Source organism: Aphelocoma coerulescens, chromosome 1, assembly GCF_041296385.1.
Source record: "Aphelocoma coerulescens isolate FSJ_1873_10779 chromosome 1, UR_Acoe_1.0, whole genome shotgun sequence".
Lineage (NCBI taxonomy): Eukaryota > Metazoa > Chordata > Aves > Passeriformes > Corvidae > Aphelocoma > Aphelocoma coerulescens.
The window spans coordinates 42,194,697-42,222,126 of NC_091013.1; the positions used below are offsets into that span (position 1 = coordinate 42,194,697).

General features: G+C 38.3%; 1 protein-coding gene across 1 annotated transcript in view; it reads right to left on the minus strand.

Annotated features, from left to right (window-relative positions):
• Nucleotides 1-504: 504 nt before the first annotated feature.
• The window catches only part of GPR180 (G protein-coupled receptor 180), a 29,399-nt gene continuing 2,473 nt past the window's right edge, over nt 505-27,430 (minus strand). Inside the window, exons 2-9 of the mRNA XM_069008385.1 lie at nt 26,903-27,061; nt 23,734-23,928; nt 20,188-20,368; nt 19,934-19,983; nt 16,238-16,395; nt 9,814-10,005; nt 9,388-9,465; nt 505-7,728 (exon numbers count right to left, since the gene is read on the minus strand). Of these exons, the coding sequence (XP_068864486.1) occupies nt 7,570-7,728; nt 9,388-9,465; nt 9,814-10,005; nt 16,238-16,395; nt 19,934-19,983; nt 20,188-20,368; nt 23,734-23,928; nt 26,903-27,061 (1,172 nt within the window). The 3' untranslated portion in view covers nt 505-7,569. The remainder of the gene's footprint in view (nt 7,729-9,387; nt 9,466-9,813; nt 10,006-16,237; nt 16,396-19,933; nt 19,984-20,187; nt 20,369-23,733; nt 23,929-26,902; nt 27,062-27,430) is intronic.

Here is a 27,430-nt window from a genome sequence, read left to right on the forward strand (position 1 = left end):
CACACGCACACCGCCACACATTCTGGTCTCTGTTAATGGACCTCAGAGATAAGAAACTGAAGTTCACTGTCTACATATCTCAAACTCAGCTGTAGAAAATGCTTGCTTTTTTTTTTTTCTTTGAAGGTGATCAACCCTTCTGGTAAGTGCATGGCCATTCCCCCCTTTTCCAGCAGAAATACTTAGGGCTGATGGCAGCTGTCAGCTCCTCTCCTGTCACTGAGTAAAGGCTTCTTGCTTTGTCCATCTCAGCGCTGGGATGACTCAGGCTATTGACAGTACCAGCACAGGTTGCTGACTTAGAAGGATGGAAACCAGGGGTTGAGCTCATCCCTCGCCCCCACAAAGGCAGAAAGGAGGGAAAAATCAAACATTAAATTCTTCTTGAGAAGCAGCAACAATCCTGATGTACCGATGCCATCAGTGACAATAGCATGGCAGTGAAGGCTCCCAAAGGCCATTGCTTCACATTTAAACAGAAGAGAAGTGAAGACATGAGGGCAATTCAGGGTCTTGAGAAGTGTTTTATTTTAGACAGCAAAGATCCATCTCACAGATTTCTCAGAAACAGGTCTGTTAAATATCAGGTATATAGTAGCCAAACCCAGTTAGAGACAAAAAAATGAAACCAAATAGCCAAACTTGTAAGAGACAGAAAAATGAAACCAAGAGGTAGAGAACAACCTAGTCTCACATCCCATGTAACCCTTAAAAATCATTGAAGAGGGATAGAAGCAACAGCAGAACACGTGTCCCCCTGCAACAGCCATTTGTGTGAGGGACATCTAGGTGGCAACCCCTCTTCAGACAGGGCTGCTTTGCTGAAGGTCCACAGGCTTAGCAGTCCAGTGAAATCATGTAGGCCATCATCTCTCTTCCACATCACTCTTTCAAAAGGAATTTATTAATTTCTAACTCCCCAGCATATTCTGCTCTTCATGTGTCAGGGGTCTGTATTATCATTACTATACCAAGATTAGTGTTCTGAAGGTCTTCATCCCCACTGAAATCCACTGGAAGAGCTACAGTTTGTCAGGACAGTGATGGCACTAAGTAAGATTTCTGTCATGTGAAGTTGCTGGTTTTTTTGGTGAAATCCCCTGCCATGGAAGCTGGCTTTGTGTGAAGGAACAGACACACACCGTGATGTTTGCACTGAGGGGACAGCTGCACACATGCATGTGGAAGAGCTTTCAAGAACTCAAGCAGCTCTATAGAGCAGGACAGACAAGTGATGAGATCATGGCACCAAACAAACATTTGCAAATGTTGTATTTATCAGAGACCTGAAAAGCCACAAATAGTCCTAGGGGCTCCAAGGGGACACATCAGTGACAGAGCGACAGATGGTCCATCTTCTCCAACCAGTTTGCTAATGAGAACAGGGTGATGGGAATAGCAGATAATCCTGATGATATCCAGTTTAAGACACCCCATCCCTCACCATGTGGAGGATCAATGCTTTGCTACTCTAGGGAGTTTGTCACAACTTGCTTGGTCTTCTAGAGGTCAGCAGAGGCTTCCTTCCCTTGGCATGAAGGCTAGAGATGAGCAGCTACCATAGCTCTAAATGATGAAATGTTTTGAAGGTATGATGCTGCTCACCTTTTCTATCTTGCAAAATACAGAACCCATATAAATTGTATCCGTTCTCCAAATTCCTCCCAGCTTCCTGGCCCGGCACTAGCTCCAAGCAATTTTAGTTCCTTTCTATGAAAAAGGAGAAATGCAGCCCGGTCACAGTGAACTTCCCGTGTTTTACACCAAGCTCATTACCCTTCTGTGCTTCAATACAGTACTATCTGAATGTAGACATTAACATCCCTGATCCTACTGAATCCTGTGTAGTCTATCGCAGGAATACACATCTGAGCTCTGGGTAGCATTGCCATATGCAGCATAAGGAACCTTCCATATGGTTTCTGAAAAGTGGTTACAGCCCACGTGCACCAGGCACTTTTCAAAGTAAAACAGATCTGTTCATTTTTATTTTCAAAATACCAAAGCAGTAAAATCATGTAATTGAGTAATCACTTGCCAAATTTCCTTTTTTAATCTAATCTATTTTGAGTTACATCAGAGCCAAAATGCAAATTAAACTGGTAAGGTTCCAAGGTTTTTTTTCCTTCCCTTTTAGAAAACACAATTTAAGGTAATCATAAGTAAAGAAATTTTAAAACACCATTTGTTTTGTATGCTGTAAACTTTGGAAAACATGTTTCAGCCTGAAGTAAATTTTCATAGGTAATAGGTTACATAGAAGTCTTATGTAAATTTTGATCTCTTCTTAACAACTCCAATGTTCATTTTATAAAATTTGATTTGAAAATAATGCCATTGTTTTAAAAGAGGCTGGAAGGGTGAGAAACTAAGCAAAAAAAGTATACAATAACAAGGTGCACATACACTCTTTCAGCTGTAGCCACTGTATTAAAGAAGGAGAGATGCCTGAGATACCTTGTTTTCAGTTTCCATGAATCCATTCTTTTTGAGGGGGTTGTTGCTGGAGCATTAAAAACCAAACTCGCTCACCAGCCTGGACAAACTCAGGAGCACTTGACCACAGGGCGAGACAGATCCTCACAATCCCACCGCAGCCTCTCCAAGTCGGGCATCTCAGCAGACTAACTGGCTGATAGTAAAGAGTCCCCACTGCTGGAAACCTTTCCTCTTTGGGTTGCAGACGTTTGGATTAAGTCTCTCCTTACCCACAGGCAGACCTCGTGGAAAGCCGTGCAATGTCCTTGGCTGCCTTCTACCACAGTGTTATCATGTTGAAAAAAACGGCACCCACTCCAGCCACGTCTGTTTTCATGGGTTTTTCTCTCCTCAAAAATACTTCCTCAGACTGGGGGCTGCTTGTGATGCCTCCCAGCTCCTTTTAAAGGCTGCAAACCCATAACTGACCATGTTAAATTTAAAACACTTCAAAGCAGCCAAACAGTTTTCTCTTGGCTGGAAGCCCCCTGCCCCTAATGACACACTCCTGTTGTAAGACAGTGGTCAAGGGCAGGGACAGTCCAATCCTTAGCATGCAAAATGCAGAAGACATGGAGAAGAGAGAGATGGAGGACAAGGCTGACAGCTTGTAAAAGACTGACTACCCCCTTCTAAAGGGGATCTGGCCTCTCTTCAATGTGCCTTTCCTACCCCATCCCCAGCAGTGGCACCAGCACTCAACGAAGTTTGATGAACGTGGTTTGGTGAGCTACAACCACTGAGAACTAAATTGTTTTTTCTTTGGCTGCTGCTAAAAGCTGAATTTTTCACAAGTATTACTCCTTGACTCCTCCCTCAGACTCTGAGGTGACAGCCAGTGTCAGTTCAGGGGAACAGGGACACTATTTTTGACAGCTAACAGCCCAAATTAGCTGCAATGTCAAACCACACCCTCAGGTCTCTGATGGCTATGGAGACTAGAAAGATGGCAGAGAGGGCAAAGGAGAGACAGGAAAAGCACGAAAACAAAACAGGCCAAGGATAAAGAGAATACACATACTACATGCAAAGCAGGGGCTGGACTGCGAGTGTTGATCGTGGGAACAGATGGAGAGATAGAGAGAAATGACACCCATTACACTCAAAATCATATGTATGAGAGAGGGGGAAAGAGGAGGGCAGAGACAGCACAGTGGGAGAGAGAATTCGCAAGGCAGGAAATAGATTTGCAGAAAATAATGGTTTAAGAAAAACTGGAATCGGAACTTAGCGTTCACTGGAAATTCACAGCCTGGTAAGATCACTGCAGCTAGAAAAGAAGGATTCTCTGAAAATTGGCTTAATACTTTCTCTTTTAATGTTTGACATTACAAGGAGAACCTGCTTTTTGTACACTGCATAGTCAAACGAAGAGTTAAAAGATACAGCCTAACATCAGCATAGGCCAGCCCCATAAACACTTATTCTATCAATTAGAGGCAGAACATTGCACAGAATAAGCTAAAGCCAAATCAAATAAAGCATTCTTCCAGTTCTGTAGAGGATCAAGATGCAAACAAAAAGATTTTGATACTTCCACAGCTTTCCACTGGCACAGGAACCAGAAAGGAATATTCATTTAGATCTGGCTATAAACGTTTGTCTTGTGTGGGAGGTCTTAGTATTGTAATATGTATTAGAAACTTGGTATTTTTCCAATCAGGTCTTTCCACCTCCATTAACATATATTTAATTGTAAATATTCATTTTCCTACCTGAAGCACTTTAAGTAAATATACAATAAACACAGTCTACATGTAAGGGGAATGAATAGCTGAAGAGACTTGTCATGAGCCCCAGAACTGCTCCAGACTCCACATTGCTGGTCAGGAGCAATGCAGGATCCTTTCTGACATCTTGGGGGGGGGGGGTGTCTTGTAGACCAAGTTGGTGATCCCACCCTTTTGTCTACTGAACTGAGATCCTCCCTCCCAACCAACAAACCATAACTGATGCAAACTGGAATCTGTGCCAGCAGAAAAGGTGATGGCTGGCCAGGTGATGCCCTTTCTCACATAGCACAACCAACTTCAGTTTGCAGTCTTGTCAATACACTCATATTTTGTGAGAACTAAAACACAGAGGCAATAGAATGAGCAGACACGGTAACCCCAACTTTATTTAAAACAGAACTGCATGATGCACAGAAACTCTTTAGATGAGATGTCATCCTCTGACCTCGACAGTGCTGCCTTCAGGGGGACCCTGCTTCGGCTTCTTGCAGCAGTGAGGTGTCAGGGAGCCTGGAACTGCTGAAGCTGTCCCCAAAAATTCCCCAGGTGCGTGGCAGCTCTCTGCAGGCACAAACCTGCACCCTGTACACACTGGGGCTACGGGGGCACTGGAGGAGTGCTTCTGTGCACTGCTGTCACCTAATGCACACCTGACGTAGGGTGCAGCACTAGTTCTGCTGATGTGCGCAAAAGCCCCAGTTTGTGAGAGAAAGCTAAATTTTTTTCTTTTTTTTGGTGACAGAAAGCACATTTTAGAAGTATAGTTTTCAAGTTGGGATGCATGGATTGAAGACAACTGGAAGCTATTTTTTCAAGATGAAGTTATGAAATCAAATTGATAGAATGGGTAACAGTGCGGATAAGCATGAAAAAAGCAAGGTCTTATCAGCTGTTCTCACTAAGTTAGAAAGAAGAGAGAGACTTTTACATACTTGAACCACTCCTCAGGCATGATCCAGAGGCAGTAAGTTTCAACACACAGTACAGGTTAAGTATGAAGCTTTGTCCATTAGTCATACTTGAAGACTCCCTCTCCACTCTGAGCTATCCTGCACCAATAACTGAGTATTACTGCAGTCATAGTGATGTACTGCTACAGTGCTAAGAGACCTTTGTACCACTTACCCTGAGAAAGTGACACTTAATTGCTATAGTTACATTAATAGCAAAATTAAAATTTATTTTCAAGTAACTGGATCCAATGCCAAACTAAGAAGCTAATGTTACCTGTTGACTTAGGGGGCAATGTGGGAAAGATGTAAAAGACACCACCTCATGTTTCATGGTGACACTAACGAACCACAGCTCGTTGTGGGGTATATTTATAAAGTGAAAATAAGGTAAATGGTATCGTAATACTGACCAAGTCGAGGCAGAAGAACTACAGGAAGTAAGACAGTACTTCTGGAGAATAAAACAAATGCAGTGCCTCTTCTGAAAGTCACATAGAGGTTTTTTTGCATAGATTAAAACTTTTATCACAATGGATCATAAACTGTAAAGTAGTACTTGTGTCTATCAGAAAATTCTATTTTATGTGTGAATTTGAAGTCTTATACATGAGGACAGATAGAACTCTTACTACACTATTGGAGACTTATCAAAAACAGGATGCTTTTTTCTTGAGAAGATGAAAAGTACAGAGATAAGCAGGGAAATAAAGACTGAAGTTTTAACCAATAATATTTTTGTGTGGTTATCAGAGGAATGTAATAATTAATCTTTTAATCATTCTGAAGATTGTGTGAAATCATAATATCTCATCTTTTCCAGCCTCAACCTGCCATTCTTGATCTGAATTACAAACAATAAGAAAGGAGATGATTTAATGAGCAACTTTGTCATGTTGCCATTTTGCCTTAGTCAAAGGCAAATGTCTAGTTTTGCCTCTAAACTAAAATGGAACAGACTTATGTTTCAACTATGCTCACAACTGAGGGAAACATAAATGGAAAAGTTAGGGCTATTTTAAAACTAGAACCAGTGTCTTCACATTTTCACAGAGACATAATCAAATACACACTGTTAAGAAGAAGTAAACACTGATTTACCAGAAAATAAAATCCATTTTGTTCAGAAACACACACACCTATGAAGTCTAAACGAAGCTAAATCCAAAAAGAAAAATTTCACTCACAATGGCAATAGGTATGTTCTTATTATGAAAGAAAAAAAAAAGTCAGCATGATTTAATCATACTCTATAAATAGGCACTTCAATAAAGTATATATTTACACTGGCTTTCTGAATGCTAGGGCATCACAAAATAGAATGGCTTTATTACAATGGATGGAAGATGGCAACTACTTAGAACCCAGTGCCAACATGGATTATAACAAATCCAGTGAGTATTTTGTTTTTCAATTATTCATAGAAAATTTAATCCTGATTAAGTATCCTTGGGCAGGAATTCATGGGTAGTTGATGACTGAAACCAACATTTATTTGAAATGCTTCTGTTAATTTAATCTGTGTATATGGCTTAATTATGATTGAATCCTCAATGTAACAGAAATGAATTATATCAGGATTAAAATTCTAGTACCACATCACCCATTCCATTTTCTTTGCCTTTTTTTTTTCTCCTTTAAAAGATGCAAGGCTGCTGTTTTAATTACCTTTATGTTGGTATGTATTCTAAGCCTCAAAAACAGTTTAGATCTTGATTACTGGAAATTTTTGGTTACATTTACTTTTTTTTTTTTTAAAAAGACAGATATAAACCCTATTTACATTCCCATTAGAATTTTAACCAGTATGAACATTAGATGCAAAAAAGGCTTTTATTTTACACCCATGATGAAGGAAAGTTTCTTGCAGTCAGTTGTGAACATTTCACATATGTCTTCTAGACTATTCTCCCTCCTTTCTTTCCCCATATTTTATACTGATACATAAAATGCATTTTCTCTAAAGCATGAAAATAAAAAAGCTCTTGTACTCATCGTTATGCATCACACCAATTTCACAACTGGCCTATTTTAAACTTGTTTGAGCATGTAGATGTTTTAAGAACTGCATTTTATAAGACCTTCAAACCTAGTATTGACACGAAGTAAGGGCATTTTTGGTGTCTGTGAATGGGAGAGAAAAGATTCATTGTACTCTTCTGTGATACAGCTCAGCACCACTTGTTAAACAATACCTATAAAGCGATTCAAATTATGGATTAATATACTCCACAATACTTTTAACACATTAATCAAGGAATCTTGTCGGACCAAACGTCTGTGAAGTGCTCTGATATCATCACTCAGTTTTCCAGTGAAACCAATGTATCATACACTTGTGACAAAAATACCTGTATATTTAAGTCATTATTGCACATTTATTACATAATGTATTCTTCCTAAACATCTCAGAAGTGATGTCGATTTTTATGTCCAGAGGATACTGTTAGTGGCAATGTCACTGATGACAGTGAAGATACTTCCCAATATAGACTATGAGATAGAAAAAGTCTGTAGAGGATAACCATGGAGATGCACTGACAGAGAATAACACCTATGGTAATAATCTAGAGACACGAAAAGAGAGAAAAAGAAATAGTAAGTGAAAAAAAGCCTCTCACCAGACAAGCCACAATAAATTTCTATTAGCATGAGTGCTTGAGGTTTAACTTTAAACCTTTTAATACTGCTGCAGTTACAAAAGATTTGAACATGCATCTTAAGTCCAGGAATCAGACTCTCACACCTGGGTGTTTTTAAATCAGTAGATAGCCCTGGGCAAGTCACATAACCCTTCTGGCAGTCTCTGTTCTGGGGAATTTCAGACTTGCAATTCACCACCCATGCAGTTTCACAAGCAGAGGTGATGTTTAGATATTCTATTCTTACAACAAACAGAGTGGGGGTAAAAAAAAAAAAAGCAAGCTCAGAAACACTTTGCACTAGAACAGTCATGGAGCTGAGAATAGTGATTTATCAATCTCACTTAGTCAGACCTCTTTCAGTTCAAGCTGTGTATGGCTGTATTTATCAAATGCCTAAAGGTGTAACCATTGTTTCTGAGAAAGCACAACTCTTCAGTTTATGTACAGACAGTCTTTTAAAATACATGTTTTTCTTAAATAAATATGGTATTTATTGATCATGCATTTCTTTATTGTACTGAAGTGTATTTGAAGAAGCAAACACAGCTGAATTATCATAGTGTAGGAACTGCAGCTGCACATAATGGTTAAACTTGCTCAAATGCAAGAGTAGAGCAATTGTAGTCTTCCTTCAGTAAGCTCAAAATACTGCAAAAATACTACTTTACTGATCCCACCTCTAGAGACTGTCCTCCTGCACTAGGGATGTTTTCATCAAGCAAAACAAAAAGTCTCTTCATTAGTAACTCTGGAGAAATAAATTTTTTTCTGCCTAGATTTCCTTTTTCTGTAAATCAAATACAGTATTTAATTGATTATATCTATTTAATAAAACCTTTTTCTTTCCCTTACGTATCCTCTACACAAATAAAAGCTCAATTTATGAATGTATTTGCATACAAATGCACAGACGGTTACAAGCATAAAGAAAAGCAGCAAACCCTAAGCTGGAATGAGGTAGTCAAGTCACCTGAGAATAGTGGCGCACTCCATCTGAACATGGCAGGCTCCATGCATGGAGTTCTCCAGTTCCCAGTATGTTTAAGCAACCGAGAAACTCAGTGAGTCCACCTTTGTTTTTAACTGTTTGGAGCTTACAAACCAAACAACATATTTGGACAGACTTCTTGATCTAAAGAACACAGTTCAGCTACAGGTTCTCTGACCTATTTAGCCACATAAAGCTTTTAAAGGATGAAGACTAAAAAGCAAACAACAAAAAAAATCCACTGATTTATCTTTCTACTCCCTTTGTTAAAAGAATCCCCAAGGTGTTTTTAATTAAAAGCAAACAAGCAAACAATAAAACAAAACACCCCCTCCACATTTTCCTTTGACTTAACAATCTCTCCCTCTCCCTCCCTTAACCTAGAAATGATTACCCTTAGATGATTCGAGCTCTGTATGCCTTTGTAAAATATGACTCACGTTAGCATCAATGAGAGCCGTGTGACTAAGACTTTTCAAGTTGCTTTGGGGTCATAAGATTAACAGCCTAAGAGCATGAGTTTGCTAACAAACATTAAACATGAAGAACAACTACTATTCAAATTTCATCTCTTTTATCTTGCCTGTACATACCTTTTCTCTTTGATATTCTCTGAATATTACAGCAATGGTTGCAAGACATGGGTGGCACAAAAACCAGAGAATGCAGGCCTAAAAAAGATGAGTGTAAGTTGTAAAATGACTACATGCCAACTTAGAAGAAAGAGATGACAGTTACAGGAACTACATTTACATTTCTGTCTATTTTATGAACCCATTGTTTAATTTTCAATCAACATAACGAAAACCACACAATGAAAGGTGGGATTTCTGTTTTAAAAAGCTCTATACTCCTTGTCAAATTAAAATGACTACTCAGAGTATGATGACAGGGTGCAATGTAATCAAATCAGACACTTTAACTTTGTTACGCAGGAAAAGAGTTTAGTGCTTCAGTCAACTGCATGCCACAATTATATTTACAGAAGAAGGGATCAGTTTGCTTGATGTAACCCATACTTTGGCAAAGGTGGTATAGAACTCCCTTTTCAGCGTGCTTCTCTCCACCATGATAATCTGGTAGAGCCCAGCAGCCAGTGACAGAGCTAGGCAGACTCTGAGGCCAATGAGCAGCCCGCTCGCCAAGCCATGGTGCGAATGGTAGCTGTGGTGATTTGTGTCTTCAAACTGCTCCCAAATTAACAAAAAGGTCTGAAAAAGAAAAACAGCAAAGTACACTTACAGTAAACCAGGTTACACTAAATCTCAACCTTCCCATCACAGATTAAGTTATCTGGTAATGCTCCACTCTACTTGTCAGCCACTGCCACGCTAAGCAAAAAAACCCAACAAACTCTAGTCTGAACTGCTTTTTGGTGTGACCTATTACTCCAATTGCAACTGGCGTGAACAGTCTCACTTCTTGGATTCTGTAACTTTCAGAAACCTTGACAAGTTAAAGTTTCCTCTAATTTGGGTAGAGGACATGTAGCACCTTAGAAAAAAATCTAAAATAATCACCTGAACACTCGTCCTACTCTGCAGGAAGACCACTGAAACGCTTTCACAGAGCTACAGGGAGGTGTCTCCTTTCACTTGTGATCCACAACCTGTAAAGCTTGTTTCAAAGGCAGGCGACTACGCCTTTTCTTTCAAAATCCTAACAAGATTCACTTTTCTTTTCAAAGATGGGGAAGTAAGAGGGTGGTGCTGCTGCCCCTTTTATACAATAGCCTTAAGGCTCAAGCATTCACCCAGGTTGAACTTGGATCTCCCACAATTCCCTTCTTTGCCTACAGGATATTCAATTCACATCTCCCACCTCCTTGGAGAGTGCTGCAACTGCCAGGCTATAGGGTGTTCTTGGGTGGGCCACTCTCCACCCCTTCTATTGAAGCTGTGCCATTGTGGAGAAAAGAATTCAACATCAGCTAGGTCAGAAACTGTGAGCGAGCCTGACTCTGCAAGCACCTGGCTCAGAAACCTCCTAGGGTCTAGGAAAGGGAGTGTCACAGGTTCCAAATGTCATTCCAACATCTGGCTAAACACTCTAGCCAACAGAGAACTACATATAAGATAGGAAGCCCCTCCTTAACTCCCAGCGTTTTATCTGTCTGCTGCAGAATCCAATTTTATAGGAACACTGTGAGAAACAATATTGATATTCTCCAAGGAAAAATAGACTAAAAAGTGCCTAGTTTCTGAATCTTAGTTGTGAAGAAGGCAGGCACCAACCAGTTGCATAAAAAAATGTGTCTTGCTGAAGAACACCTTTTCAAGACTTTGGGAATGCTAACATTATAAATTAGAATATACATAAAGTTTAGACTCTGAGCATCATGTAGCAGCTGAATGGCATTTCAGAACTTGAATATACACTGGAATCCAGTCCACCTAGTGCACATATCTAACTTGCACTGAGGCTTCAGGTGCATAATAAAGCAGGTTTTCTGAAGAAAGGTAGGCAAATTTGATTTATGAGTGAAGTAGCTCTGAAGGCCTTCAGAAGCAGACATTGTGTGGCTCAATTTAGAAATATAAATTAGTCAGATTCCTTTCTGAACACATTCAAAGGCTTTCTCACTACATAAAGACAAAAAGGTTACTAATATTAACTTCTTAAAAATGTGTAATCCACCTGTGCCTTCCAAAGGTGGGTGTCCTTGAGTGTCATCAGTCGAGTATTCGAATAATTTTTGCTTAGAGTATCCTCAGAGAGTACTCTTGTGCTTTCCTCCTCCCTTACCTAGGGGGGACACAGCCCTGTCATTTCACAGCTGCTGTCACTTCCGTCACTCCTGAACTACCTGGATGGAAAATGGAAGGATGGGAGAGGGACAGATGTAAAGTATGTGCGTCTTCAACATCACGGATTACTAGCAAACAATCTGACCAACAGGCTTTAAATGCTCTCACCACAATGCTCAGAAACAGAGTAATTTCAAGCAAACATCTTCAAATGATCAAATTACTTGACTGAGAATTCTGTCAAGGACTAAGACTAAACTGCTCCTGAATCCCTGAGATACAGCACAGTGCTTGGTAACATTGTGTCTACAGCACTAGTTTTGGCATGAAATTGATGAATTCCTATCACAGAAGTTATTTCAGTCCAGTTAGAACATGCTCAGACAACAAACAAGGGTTCTACCAGTTACAGAATCACTGCAGTCTTGTGAGCATTTTCCCTTTTGATATTTACATTTGGGAACAGAAAAAGTATTTAACTTACCTGGACTGTACATATTCTGCTTGAGAAAATGAAAGACCCCTGAACCTATGTATAGAATCTTCCTGACTCAAGCAAGCTTCTGGGGCGAAGCCATATAGGCTGATGGAGACAGAACTGTGATACTGCTCTAAGAAGAAAATATCCCTGGGATCTACCTTACCTTAAAAACCAGAGCTCATGAAGGCCTAAATTCTCCTTAGTCTACACCAAGAGTAACAGCAAAGAAGGAAGCCACTTTCATGAGAAGATGACAAAGAGCTGGAGTAAAGGAATCATGAGAACAAAGCCCAAATCCTCATAGGATAATAGTGTCTGACAGCAGAGTATGTCCTGGACTAGCCCTTTAAAGAGTATAAACAACACAACATCAGTTGATCAAAGGCTGTGTATGGTGACAGGAATGTGAGATCACAGAAGTCCAGTTTCCTTCAGGTTCATTAGATTATTCCAAAATAAGCAGAAGGCAGAGGTGTTAGAGGCAGAGATGGAACTGTCGGTGCAACATAGCGTTAACGTGGACAAGGTGAAGGTATCATTGCCCTTACTGTGAGCTGGGGCTATTCTCACTCATCTGGGAACAGCAGGATCCAATAAAAGAGAAATCTGGGAGATTGAGTGTTTCTAGGTAAAAATGGATAAGGCAATCTGTTCTCAATGAAGAAGAGCTTTCACAGACAAGCACGATGGTGAAGTTTAAATCTCTTTAGTTGTGAAATATAAAAAAAAATTAAAATTTGGTTGAGAAATCAAGGTCAAGGAACTCTGAAGTCCCTTACCTTGACCACAGAAAGGCAAGTATCAGCTCACTTAGCTGCAACATCAGGAACAAACTGAAAAACACCAGACATCAACCTGCTGAAGTAGACATCAGAGACATCTTTTGTTGGCAGTGAACAGAACTATGTTTGAGCTCTGAGAAGAAACTGGGGGGGACAATTCTAATTGTTATCCAGAAGAACAACTGTGCTTAGTTTGTAGACAAAAGAACTTGATGAGAGAGGTAGCTAAAGATGTGACTCACACTAGCTATGTCCAACTGCTTCTTCATAAGGTGAAACAGAATGGCCATCTCCTTGTTTACATAATACACTGCTCAAAATGCTTGACTTTACCTGTACATAAACCTGACCTACGCTGGCTCACAGTGGACACCAACCACTGTCCAGTACTGGCCTTCCTCTTCAAATACTAGAGGAATGATGGCCATGGATATCATCCTGATGTTCCAGATATACAAGCTGAACCTCCACATCCATATGAAGAAGAACCAGACACTCTTTCTTTATGTCATGAGGAAACAATTATGGTAGAACTCCTCCTTCCCTTCACTATGCCCACACTGAATTTATGACAAGCGAAGATAACATATCAATCTCCACCAAAGACAGGTTCTCATGGGACAGATCACCCCTGAGAGGCAAGGGGAAGGGGGAAGCAAAACAGAAATTAGAAGTAGCAGCAAGGCAAACTAGCTGTTTCTAACCATATCTAGTTCTCAGGTATCTGATGTCACACAATGCCAGTACAGCAAAAAAGGGTTTAGATCTAAGGCCAGAGGTAGAGCTCATTCTGAGCACACCTAAGAACCCGTGTGTAGGACGATGTCTAATGCAGTAAGATTCCATGTCATTTTGATCAGGTTCAGAGCAATCAGCTATCTTTCCAGAATCACTGCCTCCAGTCTGGTCAGCCCTGAAAGCTGAAACTGCTCAGGTCTATGTGATGGGAAGGGCCTGCCATCAATAAAGTTCTGCACAAGGTTTGTGCCTCAGCAGCAGAAAGTGGAATTTCTAATGAATGCACAGCAGCCTGGGAATCTTTTGTTCTGTGGCTGAAATAAAGAACAAGTTAAGGCAAGGGAGACGTTAAATGTCAGAGTTGTCCCTCCTTTGAGATGTTACCTCTCTGCAGCTGTGAAGACTACAAGACATTGGCTGATTAGAAGGATCTGTCCACCCTACACTGAAGGTAACCCATAAACAGCCCAAGAAATTGCTAGTGCTTGTGAAAAAACAAAAAGAAAAAATCCATAGCATCAGTACAAAGAGGAGAAAAACCACTAAAAATTTGCTGAGTAATCTGAACTAGTAGTAGGCAAACAGGCTAAGACAGTTTGCCAGTCAAAACTGCATTTAAGTTGAAGAGTAACATGTTTTCTCAGGCTGTCCACTTTCTTTACTTCCCTGAAAATGAGATGAGGACAGGTACAAGAGAATGTCAATAAAACTAACATGGCGCAATTTCTATCTGCTGCATTAGGGTTTCCAGCAGCCTCCTCAGCAAGTCCTCAGAACAACTCTGATTATCCACATCAAGTCTATCCAATCTCTGGCATAGGAGGAAGATGGCTCTCCCATAAGAATCTCTGGGAAAGATCAGAACAGGAAGAAGGTTATTCTAGGTTTTTAGTCATTAAAAGTGCCCATCGATTGATTACAGCAGGTCAAACACCCATGTCAATCTAGACAGACCAGTGAACAACTGACTAATCCACAGATGAACTCTTGAACTCACCACCTTCACTAGAGGCGATACAGTCTAAATCCTGTTCCCCTGAGCTCAACACCTGCACTCTCTATTCAGGAGAACAAATCCAGCAGAAGGTGTATTTCGTGCTGAACCATGAGGTGGAAAATATCCTCTCCAGAAGGGCAGGGATACTCTTGGTGTGAGGGAACTTTTGCTGGATACAGCAGACACTGATATGGGGGTGCAAAACCACCAGGCAATGATATATTCCAGTATCAATTTTCTGTTCCTACAAGACTCCTGCTGAACCTGACATTCCCAATGGTACCAGGAGGAGATGTGGTAGAGTTGTGCCTTACTGGTGAGAAGTAAGATGGACAACTTTGTGCTTATGCTCCAGTGCTGCTCCAAGAGCCAAAAGATGTGTAATGGACCAGTCTTGGGGGAAGCAGCAGATACGTATGATGCCTGCCCCACTTTTACCATAAGTAACAACCAAAATAAAACCAAGCTGATTATACTGAGTGCCTTTTCTATGTATAGTAAAAGGAAACAACAACACAAAACTTTCCAGTCTCAAGTGGCAGAGTACTAACACACCCATACATATGCACAAGCGCAGAGGCATGAATGAAATTAAATACTTTAGAAGTCTTCTTTACTACCAGCATGTAAAACTTCTGGTGCTAGATAGACTCATTCCACCTTACTTTGACACCCATCTTTAAATTTCAACAGTCCCATTGACCTTAACAACCTTTGGTTTATATTCTTAATTAGCAAGAAATGTCAGCTCCCAGCTACTCTTAATGTTCTACAAGTCCACTTATTTAGTTTAGAAGCAGCACTAATTACAGATACTACCCAAATGACACAAAAATCTTCAGTATAATCTCTTCCTCATTACTGTCTCCAGTTTCTCCCTGCTCTTCTCTTTCTCAATGGTTTTCAGATTCTCTTGTCTTTATGATGTGATTTAAAAAAATTTGTTTACAAAAGGCACCACCAGGGTTGAATGATTTCCATTACAATTTACTTTTAAGTTACTGGTTTACTTAACTTTCTAATTTATACTAATGGAAAATATTTGAATGAAATTATGTGTCAGACCATTTGTATATTTGCAAGACCAGTCCTGCACATGAACCTTTCAAGAATTCCCTTATATTGATTGAAAGGACCATTAGACATTCTATTTGAGTGCTTCCAAAAGGAGGGCACTGATGATTTCCTTTTTTTTCATGACAAAGAATTTGTCACAGCAGCTTTTCTTGTCTTTCCTCCCATGCTTCTGGTTGTCATCCTGCATAATGTAGTTCACAACGCCTCAGTTGTACTGATAACAACTATTTATAGGACCACCTTACAAATCAGAACAACAAAATTAAGAAAAAATATTTTTTTACCTTTTTTTTTAGTCTAGATTGTTCCACTAATCTGGTTCACAGTATAATGCTACGAACAATTGGCACAACCAGGAGTTTGGAAAACTGTGGGAACTTCTTAAGTGGTTTTACTGCTAGACAAAAACATACTGTAGAGCTACACCTTAAATTGTTGAAGTAAAGAGAAGGTGGTGTTACCTATTAGACATACTGGGTGCACATTATGCTGTGGGCTTTTTTCCAGTCTTGATACTCCCTCCCTCATAAAATTAAAATATTGAAATTATTTGGTTCACAGTTCCGTCATACTTAATAGCAGCCGTACACTTCAGTGTAAGAATGAATATGAAATACAAACCTGTGTAACAACAACTACTACAGCAATGCCAGTAGATGTTGGACTGGAATCCCACTGAAGAGGTCTGCCGTGAGATTTCTTCATTCTGCCTATTGTCCAACCCATACACAGACTCAATAATAAATACAGCATTTGTATCTGTGAGACTATGTCACATACTATTGAAAACAAAGGAAAAAATGAATAAAATTACAACAAAGAAAGTTTTGGGTTTTTTTTCCTATAGCAAAGAGAAATGTTCTATATACCCACAAACTACGAATGGATGCTTATGCCTCTGTATCATCTTTTAATTTTGATGAGTTAGATCAGCTGAGGTTGCTTTGCAACAAAATGTGGCTGTTTTGTGGAGTTTTCAGTGACCAAACAGATCACCATCAGCTTTCCCCCAGTTATGCTGCAATTCTGCAAGAACACAGGCACAGTGCCACATCTTTGTAAATCCCACTCTTGTGTCAGAGTAGTCTGGGCTCAGGAGTGCATCTGCATAAACAGACTTATAAATGCTAAAGAACTAAAATCATATGGATGTTAATCATAGTGCAAATATGAAGCATGATTAAATGAACTCCTTTCTACGTTCTTAAGAACTTTTGTTCAAAAATCAGATAGTTACATTATACTTTAAATTAATTGCACTTTGTCTTAAGGATGTAGTAGCTTCCAGAAGAAAGCACAAATATTTAGGACAAATTCCACTCTGAGATACTTAAAGGGGAAAATATAATGAATAACCGTAACACAAACTTCATTTAGATCAACAACTTGTCTGTATTTCATTTCATTAAATGCAAAGTAACTTTGCCTCATTTTGTTATATCCATTTTTACCTCTGTTAGGGAGCAATTAACACATACTCCATAAAGTTACATTCTTAATCAGTGTCTCAAACTTGTGTTTGAAGCTGCATCAGAATATAGAAAACTTTAAGCTAGAATATATTAAAGTCTTTATTTGTAGCCTTGCTGCAGCACTACTGACAGTAGAAAAACCTGACCATTTCTTTCTGGGTGATTGTTAGCTTTAGAGTGGTAAGTTTTTGACTTAATGAACAATTTTAAAGTTGGTGGTGGGATCTGACTCATTGTACTGGCGTAGCAGAGATATAAAAAAAATTGATTCTTACACGATATAAATTGTAAATTTGGTTCAGAAACTGGAGATTGGGCACACGCACAGCAATGCCTTCTTTTTCACTTCATTAATATTTTAGTTCTATTAAATTTGTTCCTTATTTGTAATTTTCATTTACACTATCAGGTACAAGAATAATATTTCTGTCACAAAAAAAATTAAGCTCTACTTTTATACAACCGGAGTGTATTAGAAAAGATAAATACCACATCTACTAAAAATACTGGCACAGAAAATGTTGCCATCATACAGAAATTAATATGGATACAAGGGAAGTGTGTCAAAAGAAGATCATCTACCATATTTCCCTGACACTCAACAATACTAGCAAAACAGGGATACAAGAGACTTCAAAATGTAATTCCTGGGATATGCTTGGTATGCTCAGAGTTTATATGCTTAAATGCTTCTTAATGTGTTAAGACACCTTTACTGTTTAAGATCTGTCAAGAGCTTTTAGTAAATACAAACTTGATCATTCTTTAATAAAATGAACCAGCAATGATTTTGGAAAAAAAAAAAAGATCATGGAATTATTTTCCAATGCTACCTCTGGAGAGACAGTACTCACTAGAAAAAGAATTGTTACATCAACCAAAGGCATACCAAACCAGTGTCACAAATCCAAACCAGAAAAATGACTGAATAAATCTGTGTGTTCTAGGGAGCATTTTATTTTCTGTCACTCCTTAACATAACCTGCCCTATAAGGTATAGCCAGACCTCATCTCTCAATCATCTCTTGGATATAGATACTGCTCTGCTTCATTGTGGTAACAATTCAAGTGGATTCCCAGATAAATTTGTGTAAGACAAAAATCCACAGCCAGCTTTCATCTTTGATATCCCATACACCTTGCTAAAAAGGAACAAGGGTGAGAAAAATTTTAAAGGTTACAATAATCCCACAGTATTCAGGGGCAGCGTTAAAGTCATGTTACCGAGCTGATAGCATAATTGTCTGATTTCATCACAATTCATCTTTTTTGACTATTCAACAGATATGATAGTAGTCTTTGACTTTTCACATTTCATTCTTACCAAAAGTTAGAACACCACCACTTGCAATGTTTCTGAGTGCCAACATTACTTGTGTGATTTATGTAATTAGCTTAGGTGGTTAATTAGACTGAGGATCAGGTCTTTATACGTGGTAAAGACTAAATCATACCAGGAAAAGAATAATTGCCGGAGATAGTACCCAAACAGGTTTTTAGAAAGATATTCTGGACACACTGCAATTAATAAAAATTTTAACATTTAATTTTAACTCAGATTTCTGTTGCCATATAGGAAAAATGGTATCACCTTCCACCTTCAGACTATACTACTTGCCATCAGCCCTTCTTCAGAACTGGAACTGCCACTGAAGCCTTCCACATTTCTACTACTTCTGCTCTTTTACTGCTTTGGAAACCACCAACTTCAGAGACAGTAAGAAAGGAAAACTTTCTTACCTGAATTGATTCAAAAATAATATTAATTATAACTTTTGCTTTATCTAAATAAAAGCGGGCTTTTGACTACAACACATACACAAAAAAAAGTCTAACATGCAGCTATTCTCTCTGAAGTTCTGGCTGGATAGTTAAACACTGGGGAGGAGTTATGACTACCTCTACATTCTCCATTTCATTTACTTTCATGAGATGAGAAGGAGCATTTAATAAAACAGCTGCTGGAGAGGTTGCAAGGAGCTGCCAGTTCAAATGGTTAAAACAAGGAAAAGGCAATTATTGTGGTGCCAGGTGCCATCAAGAGGCTGATAATTCCAACTGCAGCCTTCTAAATGAGCTCTACAAAGGGAAATACTTCTCTATATAGGCTGTTACTCCCCAATACTACCAAAGTACTACTTTCTTGGGGTGCTTCAAACCAGTCAAAAGGAATTTGCTTGGAAAGAACCCCCAATCCTTCAAATGTGAACTGCAGAAAAAAATCCCCAAACTACCCAACAACAATGCTTAACCCTGAAGAATGGAACATGATTAAGTTAGTGCACTTTGGAAAGGGATGCAATAGGAATTTAGTTCCAGTGAGAACTCAGAATATCTATACAGAGTGGAGAAAAATGTTTTGTTAGCATCGAACCTTCACATAAGCACTTTTTGTATCACGCTAATCATAAAATTTTTCTGTAAAATACGTTTTCATCTAAAACTTGTTAAATTTGTTATTTGTTAAATTGAAATGACAAACTCTATAAAACATGATTAAGTTTCCTAAAAAGCTTGGCTTTCTAGATCCAACTCCACAAAACTCTTCAATGTATTGAAAGATTTACTCAGGTGACAGGCATGTCTAAGTGTCTGTAGCAAGGAATCTTGAGACAAAAAAATCATTTGAAAAATCCTAAACAATATCACAGTTGTATAACTTCAAATACAGTTACTGTAAACACCTAAACCCTTTTTTTTCTGGAGAAGCAATTTATAGTATTTTATATTAGAAATCCAATTATGTGATCCAAGATCATAGTACAGTTCAGCAACAGCATTTGCTAATGTATTATACAGATTCACAGGTAGGAATATGTAAGAAACAGGACACAGGCATACTCACATTCTGCCAGACTTCCCATAAAAGGAGCGCCTATCCCATCTCTAGAATAACTGAAAAAATAAAAAGATTGTATTTTTAAGTAGGTGTGCCTTAAATGGGTGTCCTCTCTTAGAAGTACATTTAGGCAATCATGCAATTCAAAGGTCAGTCCTATGTTTTGCCGCAATCCACCCCAGGCAAAATCATGTACTGATCTTTACAACACATTGTTCTTCAAATCTAAAGACTGAAAAGCAAAAAGGAAGCAAAGGTACCTTGAGAAATGCAGGTAGTTGGCAAAAGCTGAACCAGCCTGCAACAGTAATGCAATTGTCAACACCTTTAATACACCATGCATAGGTCCACGCTTCCTAATTGTTTGCCATAGGGATTGTGCATATATGCAAGCACTTATGAAGTAGGCTAGGACAAGCAGGAAAAAGAATTCATGTAATCCTGTGGAAAAAAAAAAGAAATACAGCTTGGTTTTTATGAAGAAACATTGCTACTAGCAGCAAATAACTAAAACAAAACAGCGGGGTTTTTTAATATAATCATTGGGAAATACCTAGCAACTGTTACCCAAAAATGGTAGTACAGACAAAATGTCTAAATTCTAGTAAATTTTATCCAAGAAAATCTATGAACTTTATCAGAGAACCAATTATTATTTGATCTAACAAAATATTTTTTTATTCAACAATACCTTTTCTGAGCAGAGAGGTTTGCAGCAATTACCAAACTAGTGTAAAGTGGCACACAGTTTCTTGATAAACACAAAATAACTGTAGCCCGTTTGATCAGTCAGAAATGTATTTATTAAAGGACTAATTTTAGCTCCCTTTGTTTGTTTGTTTCATTTTGTAAAGGCACAATCTGAGGTGAGAGAAACCCAGAACAGACTTCTATTTAATCTTTTTAACCACTGGGTGTCACTCTTCCTCTGCATAAAGCAGCTCAAGAAGCACAGTTGATCAAGTCCGGAAACTTATAAAGTAGCACAGAAAAAGGTAATTAGTTCTTAGCATGTGGTTTTTTGCACTTGTCCTAAAAAAAATCCCAAAGTTTTTTCAGATTATTTATAAAACAGAAGTCCTCTAATTTTCAGTCTGGCAGTAGTTTTTTAAGTTAAGCTCCCCTTAAGACCTCGATCATGGAAATCTTTTCTCTTGTCCATAAGCTTTGCAACCCATCAGGAGCTCCCAAAGGGTCAAAGCCAGTGAGATATAAGCAAAAACGAGTAAACAAACATTTTTCACAGAAAACTTTACGTTTTCTTTCTCCAACCTTCCTTGAAATCTACTGGTGCCCACAGAATCAGATTCTAAAAAACACTTTCTCTCCAGCAGCAAAATAACTCTATTTAAAAGCTTCCAGCCAGCTCCACCCAGAGACTGGGAAGAGCAAGTATACATATTACAATAGCTGAGCTGAAAAACATTAGAACTGGATGAGTTCTGAATAGTAGCTAGCATTATAACTTCTACAACTGAAATTAAGCATTTTGGACATACAGCAAAATGGGAGAAAAAAGAGTGTAAGGTAATAAAGAGTCTTAAAAAATTCCACGCCACTCTGCTTGTCTTGTACACTGATACAATAGCATGATTTATGAATGACAAAAATATGTGGTTCAAATCAAATCTTTCTTCTTTCTTTCTGCTTCAAAAGATAGCCACTGAAGTTGGCAAGGACTTTATGATAGAGTTATTTCTCACCACGATGAGTGAGAACCCTTAGAAAATTCTTTAGGAAAATCAACTAGCTTTTAACAAACACTAAGCAAATTTATGATAGAAAGTTCTTTCCAACCATAGACAGAGTGTAGATTACTGGTTTGAGACCAAAAGGGTTTAGGAGAAAGCTGCACTAAAAACCAACTATAAAAAACACAGAAAAGTGTAATTTTCAACCTGTCTTCTCTAAGTTTCCTGACTTTCAAGGAACCTAGTTGACAGACAAAATAAAACATTATTTGAAATACCTAACTTCAAAGCTCTTTAAAACACTGTCTACCTGTTTAGCTGCCTTTAGAAAGCCTAGATTCCACTGACACCGTATCTTAAGTAGAAGACCCCTACCATACAAAATAACATTACTTGCCAGGGATCAGAAGTCAGGCCTCCTCATCTCTCAAGGCAAACATCTTAATCACAAGGTGACAGCCTCGAGTTCTTTCCTATGCTTTCTTTATTATTAATTTAATGTTTGAGATGTCCTGTGCCAGGCCACAGCCTAAAGTAACACAAGTGAAGGATGACCTAACTAAAACCTTCTGTAACTATGTAATTTTTAGTTGCCCGCATGAAAGATGCAAGAAATGAAGCTGGATCTTCTCTCTGATACCCTCTTGTTCCAAGTTTCTATGGAAAAATGGCAAAGACTATTTCCCAAAGATGCATTAAACATTGAATTAAAAAGGAGAGAGAATGAGAGAGAGATTAAATTCTCCTCAGCTCTTTGAAAGCATACCAGTGCATGTAACTTCAGGGTTCATGGCAATGATGCAGGTTTTAATTCTGAATCAACAGAGGTGTTCCTCTGCAACTCTGGAAGACATGGCATGTACAGCTCACCTTGCTTCCTACTTGTTAAATCTAAGTACATGCATCCAGCACATTTACACACCTCCTTACCCAGCATGTAAGCTGTTCAGAGTTCTGCTTCCAAGTACTCAGTCTTCCCACAAAATCAATATAGAACTGAGATGCCTCTCTAGGAGGTCTCTACACCACTGCAGTGGGCCATATGAGGCCTTGTAGCTGCTCTGCCCCTTGATTTAGCAATTACTCCTTTAGCTATTACTCCTCTTTGAGAGTAAGTAAATTAACCTAGAATTCACTTTTGAAGACCAAATTCACCAAATAAAAGCTGACAAATTTGTAGCATAAAGTTAGAGAGAGAGATTAAGTCTGATTATGAGCCTTGAAATCCAGATTATTGAAGTGTTACTTTCTTGCAGATTCTGCTAAATGTCCCAGCATTTCCTTCCTTTCAAAAAGTGAGCTGCCTTTGTTCCCTCTACATCCTTTTGAGACCAAGAGTGACAGCAGGGCATTTGATTCTGGGCACAGCAATTAGGCTCACCCTGGGTATGTAGGTTCACTCTGTGTAGGAAGGCAGACTAAGCCTACAGGCCCCTTCCCTCACAACAGACCCAGGTGAGTGACACGCTGATGAGGCCTCCCAGAGCAGTGATCCTACTCATTCCAACAAAGAACACATTGGGCTGGAGTGTCCAAAGCATACAATTTTATGTAGGCGTTTCTTAAAATGCTGTCTTGATTTTTTTCTTTGGATGTTTAAAGATTTAAAATTACATTTCCTAATTATGACAAAATCTGGCCTGACAAACCTCATCTACAGCCTGTGACTAAGGCACTTATAAAGATCTAAGCATTGAACTGAAATTGTACTGACAAAATGTTTTATTGTGCATGTATGCGTGTTGCACAGAATCGAGTTTCACACAGCTAAGGAATTTCACTAATTAATTAAAATCAGGTATTAAGTCCACATTCAAGTGGAAGATTACAATTTCAACATGTTCAAAATACCTATCAGCAAAGATTTTAACCCTGACTTTCCTTGTGGATCTACACTTTTAGTTAGGCAAGTTTTGGAAAGTCAGTCTAGGGAAGGAAAGGATTTTTCTGTGATGACAGGAAATGAACTCAAGTTTACTCTTTGTACGAAAACAGAACATGAAATATAAGAGGCTCTGCTATCCATTCCCCATACTTTTCCAAGCACAGTAAGCACTGATTTGAGTAATCAGATCCTTAACTTACAAATCTAATTTTAAGGAAAAAAAATCTTACCAGATTCCCCTGCGCTAAAGTGATCTAATGGATTCCCTTCTGCATCTGGATTTAGTAAGACCATTTCAAACTGAATATCCTCGGATTCAGAATAATTCTCCTCGCAGGTAAACTTGTCTACATAAAACACATACCATGTTTCCGGATAAGGAATCTGGGACACTGTCAGATTTTGCTCTGTGTGGTTCACAGTCACTTTAGAAGAAAACAAAACAAAAGAAAAAACAAAAATAGGAGTAAATACTTGATTAGTTTGGTTTTAGAAAACACATCTTTGCATGAAGATAAAACTTAAATCCACAGCATCATAAACAGGTTATAAACTGTACACAGCAGAAAACAGACTTAGTTTTGAAAGCTATCCATAATACCAGAGACCAGACCTCCAACTTCATCTTTTGTTTTCAAACAAGTGCAGGCAAGGGTTGGTGAGGACACTGCATCCCACCTCTCAGCTCTTAGCTCTGCTGGGAGGGCTCCCTTCTTCCAAAAGCCAGAAAGTGAAAACTGTGTTTCCTCTGCTTAGCACATTTCTATCCTTTAGTTCAGTATTGAGATGATTAGCTATTCCGTACTACCCACCAGGTACTTCTGCAGCATGAAAAATACCTTTGTGAAATTTATTTTACTCTGTTTTCAAAGAGATTTAGAGCACCAAACAGGAACATGTTTGTTTACTGAGCATGTGAGCTCAGTAAACAACAGCATGCATGCTTTAAAGGTGCAAATCAGTATTATTTCACAGGACCTTCCCCAAACTGTAGCATACTGAATTTCAATTGACAGTTAAGGGCTGAAACCATTATATAATCAAAATGCGTATTTCAAATCAGATTACATTTAAAAACAACTATGTAAGATACTCATGTATCATCTGCTCAATATCTTACCACTATTTTTGCCTAAAAACAACAGTTAACCAAGCACAGTCTCTTCAAAACAAACACTTGATGCAAATGAAACCTGTGGCTCTCTATGTTTGGCTGAAACTGCAAGAATTGTAAGCATAGTTACATTGTCTTCTGAACTTGAGTGCTTATCAGCTCAACCATTTCTCTGCAGGAGAAATAACAATATCAGATGAATTCACCTTAATAGTTAAAGAAGACAATGGCTAAGGATGAAGAAAAAGAAAAAATTCATAAAAACCCCACAAAACACGTTTCTTTTGTGGAAGGCCTTCTTAAATGAAAAAGTTGCAAACATACAAACACATTTTCCTTAAGTATTTTGTAGACAAAATTTATAACTAATTTCTAACTTGAAGCCTACCTGTGAAAAACTTTTATGTAATTCAAATAAACTTGTTTCAACTACAAGAAGTTATTTTCTGTTCTCTTAAGGTATGAACTGAACAACATCAGAATCCACGAAAAATTGTACTATGTGTGTCTTTGCAGCAATTGTCATGAGGTACAGACTTGGATGACATGCAAACCAGTATTTCATATGGTGCTGAGCCCAAATGAAAAGCAAATTGTGACTGACAGGTCAGCTTTACTCCCCATGCCCACACTCAACTGAGTTCTGACACTGCGTTATTTGCACCAAGAGTAAGGATCACATAGAATGTGTTTAATCAGTTTCCTGTCAAACCTGTAAACTGACTCACAGGCAGAAAAGTAACCGATTTTGCTCAAGATCAGCAAAGAGATGCAACTCTGTTGCATCTGGGGTCATACAACTCCTAAACAGAGCAGAAAACAGTGGGTACACTGCTGGGACAGTCAGGGACGACAGACCAACTGCTAGTTATTCCAGCAGCACTTTTGTGCAGCTCTGATGAAGTGTAAGGAAACCAGATCCCTAAAAGTGACGTGTAAGATTTCATTATGACAAATGTTACAGGAGATCAATGTGTTACTCTAGGGATTTTGACTGCACAAAGAAAATGTATTTAAAAGAGAAGCTGTAGTCAATAAAATAGATTTGAATGAAGCTTCTAATATTTAATTTCTTAAAGGAAAATTTATGCTTTAAGTACCATTACGATCACCAAATGGTGCAAAAATTATTTCAGTCTGTCTTCTAGTTACATAACTCAATGCTTCTGTTTTACTGTTCTTTCACATTTAGATGGGTACTCAAGTTAAGCTTTATCCTGATTAGCTCATCTTTGATATTGTATTAAAATTTTTCTAACATGTTTTGTACATCAAAGCATGACAGATTTGTGCTCTCATGAAAATATAATTTTATCTTTGTTTTCTCTGCTTTAAAAATGCCATTTCCATGGAACCGGAGAACAGGAGTCTCCTGACAAGTGAGAAATGTTCCTTTGAAAACAAGAGACAAAAAGACAACCTACATATTCTATACTGGTATAACTCTCAGCTCAGATGTTAAAAACACTTGAATGTGAGATTCAATGAAGAGTATCAAATTACAAAAGTAAAGGGTGAAACAGCATTAAGTTATAAAGTAAGGCAGCATGACACAGATTAATTTTTGCAGAAAAGAAAGACTTATTATGAGGTGGTGAAATAGAAGGTTTGCAGTACAAAATCACCCTTTTACTTTGTACTTGGGCTATACACTCTCACCTTACAAGCATTTGCTTCAGAAGTTTAGAGGTAACTGCAGCAGGTTCCATCAGCTTGCCTCTAAGTTTTTTTTTTTTTTACTGCAATGAACGTCACAATTCAAACTGTACATTTGACTGTCCCAAACACTCAGATTCTTTAGTTCTTCAGTTTCATAGTACAATGGTATTCTTTGTAAATTCTCTCATATACCCAAGATAATCTATGCTATGGAAAATTTGAGATCTGACTTAAAAAAAAATCTCCGTACTGAATGACTAAATCAAAACCTCAGCCAAGCATGTACTCTTTCTGAGTTGTGAACATGTGAAAGCATGAACTAGAACTGGTCATAAAGTTTGGCTGTTTCCACTAAAGCCACTGTTTGTCATGGATTTCATTTTCCAGCAGCACATAACTTGCAAAGTCTTCTGAAGAGATACAAAGAAAGAAATTTTATTTCCTTCTGAAGAGATACAAAGAAAGAAATTTTATTTCCTTGTAGTGTTTTTTGATTGCAGAAGGCCGAAGTCCTAGCTGATGCAAAGCTCAAATTCACTGAAATGAATGTTCTAAATACACAGATAACTTAACAGAGTTCTAAATACACCAGTAACTCTGTAAGGAGAAAAAAAGCAGTAACTCACTTGTCAGCTGAGCTTTAGAGAACTTCTCTGTACAGCTGTGATCTTGGATACTGTCCTCCAGCTTCTGCCATTCCTGTGCTTGAAAGAGGTGAAGTCTAGCTGCTTTTGCCACAGCTACTGCTATATTCTTGATTCTGACACACAGAAGAGCATGGTCACCTTGATATTTAAAAAAATAAAATCAACTACTCTGTTTTGATGTCATTTACAAGCAAAAAGATAGTGCGGCACAGATTTTTTTATAAGTAGCTGCACTACAGCTTCACATTATTCTTAAATTTTTACCACTACTTCCTAATAAAAGTATTTATGGTCTTTCAGAAACAATTTCTATGTATCTCATTAAGAAACCAGTGCAGGCACAATTCTCTATGATGGTAGTTAAACAAACTTTCACCACAGCCCAAGTGTCATTAACCCTCTCTACTACAAACAGCCTTCCCACCCCTCTCTTTTTTAAAACAGACTTACAGATAACATTCTTTCCCTTCCTCCCTCCCATCCCAAATTTTATTTTTTTAAGTTAAA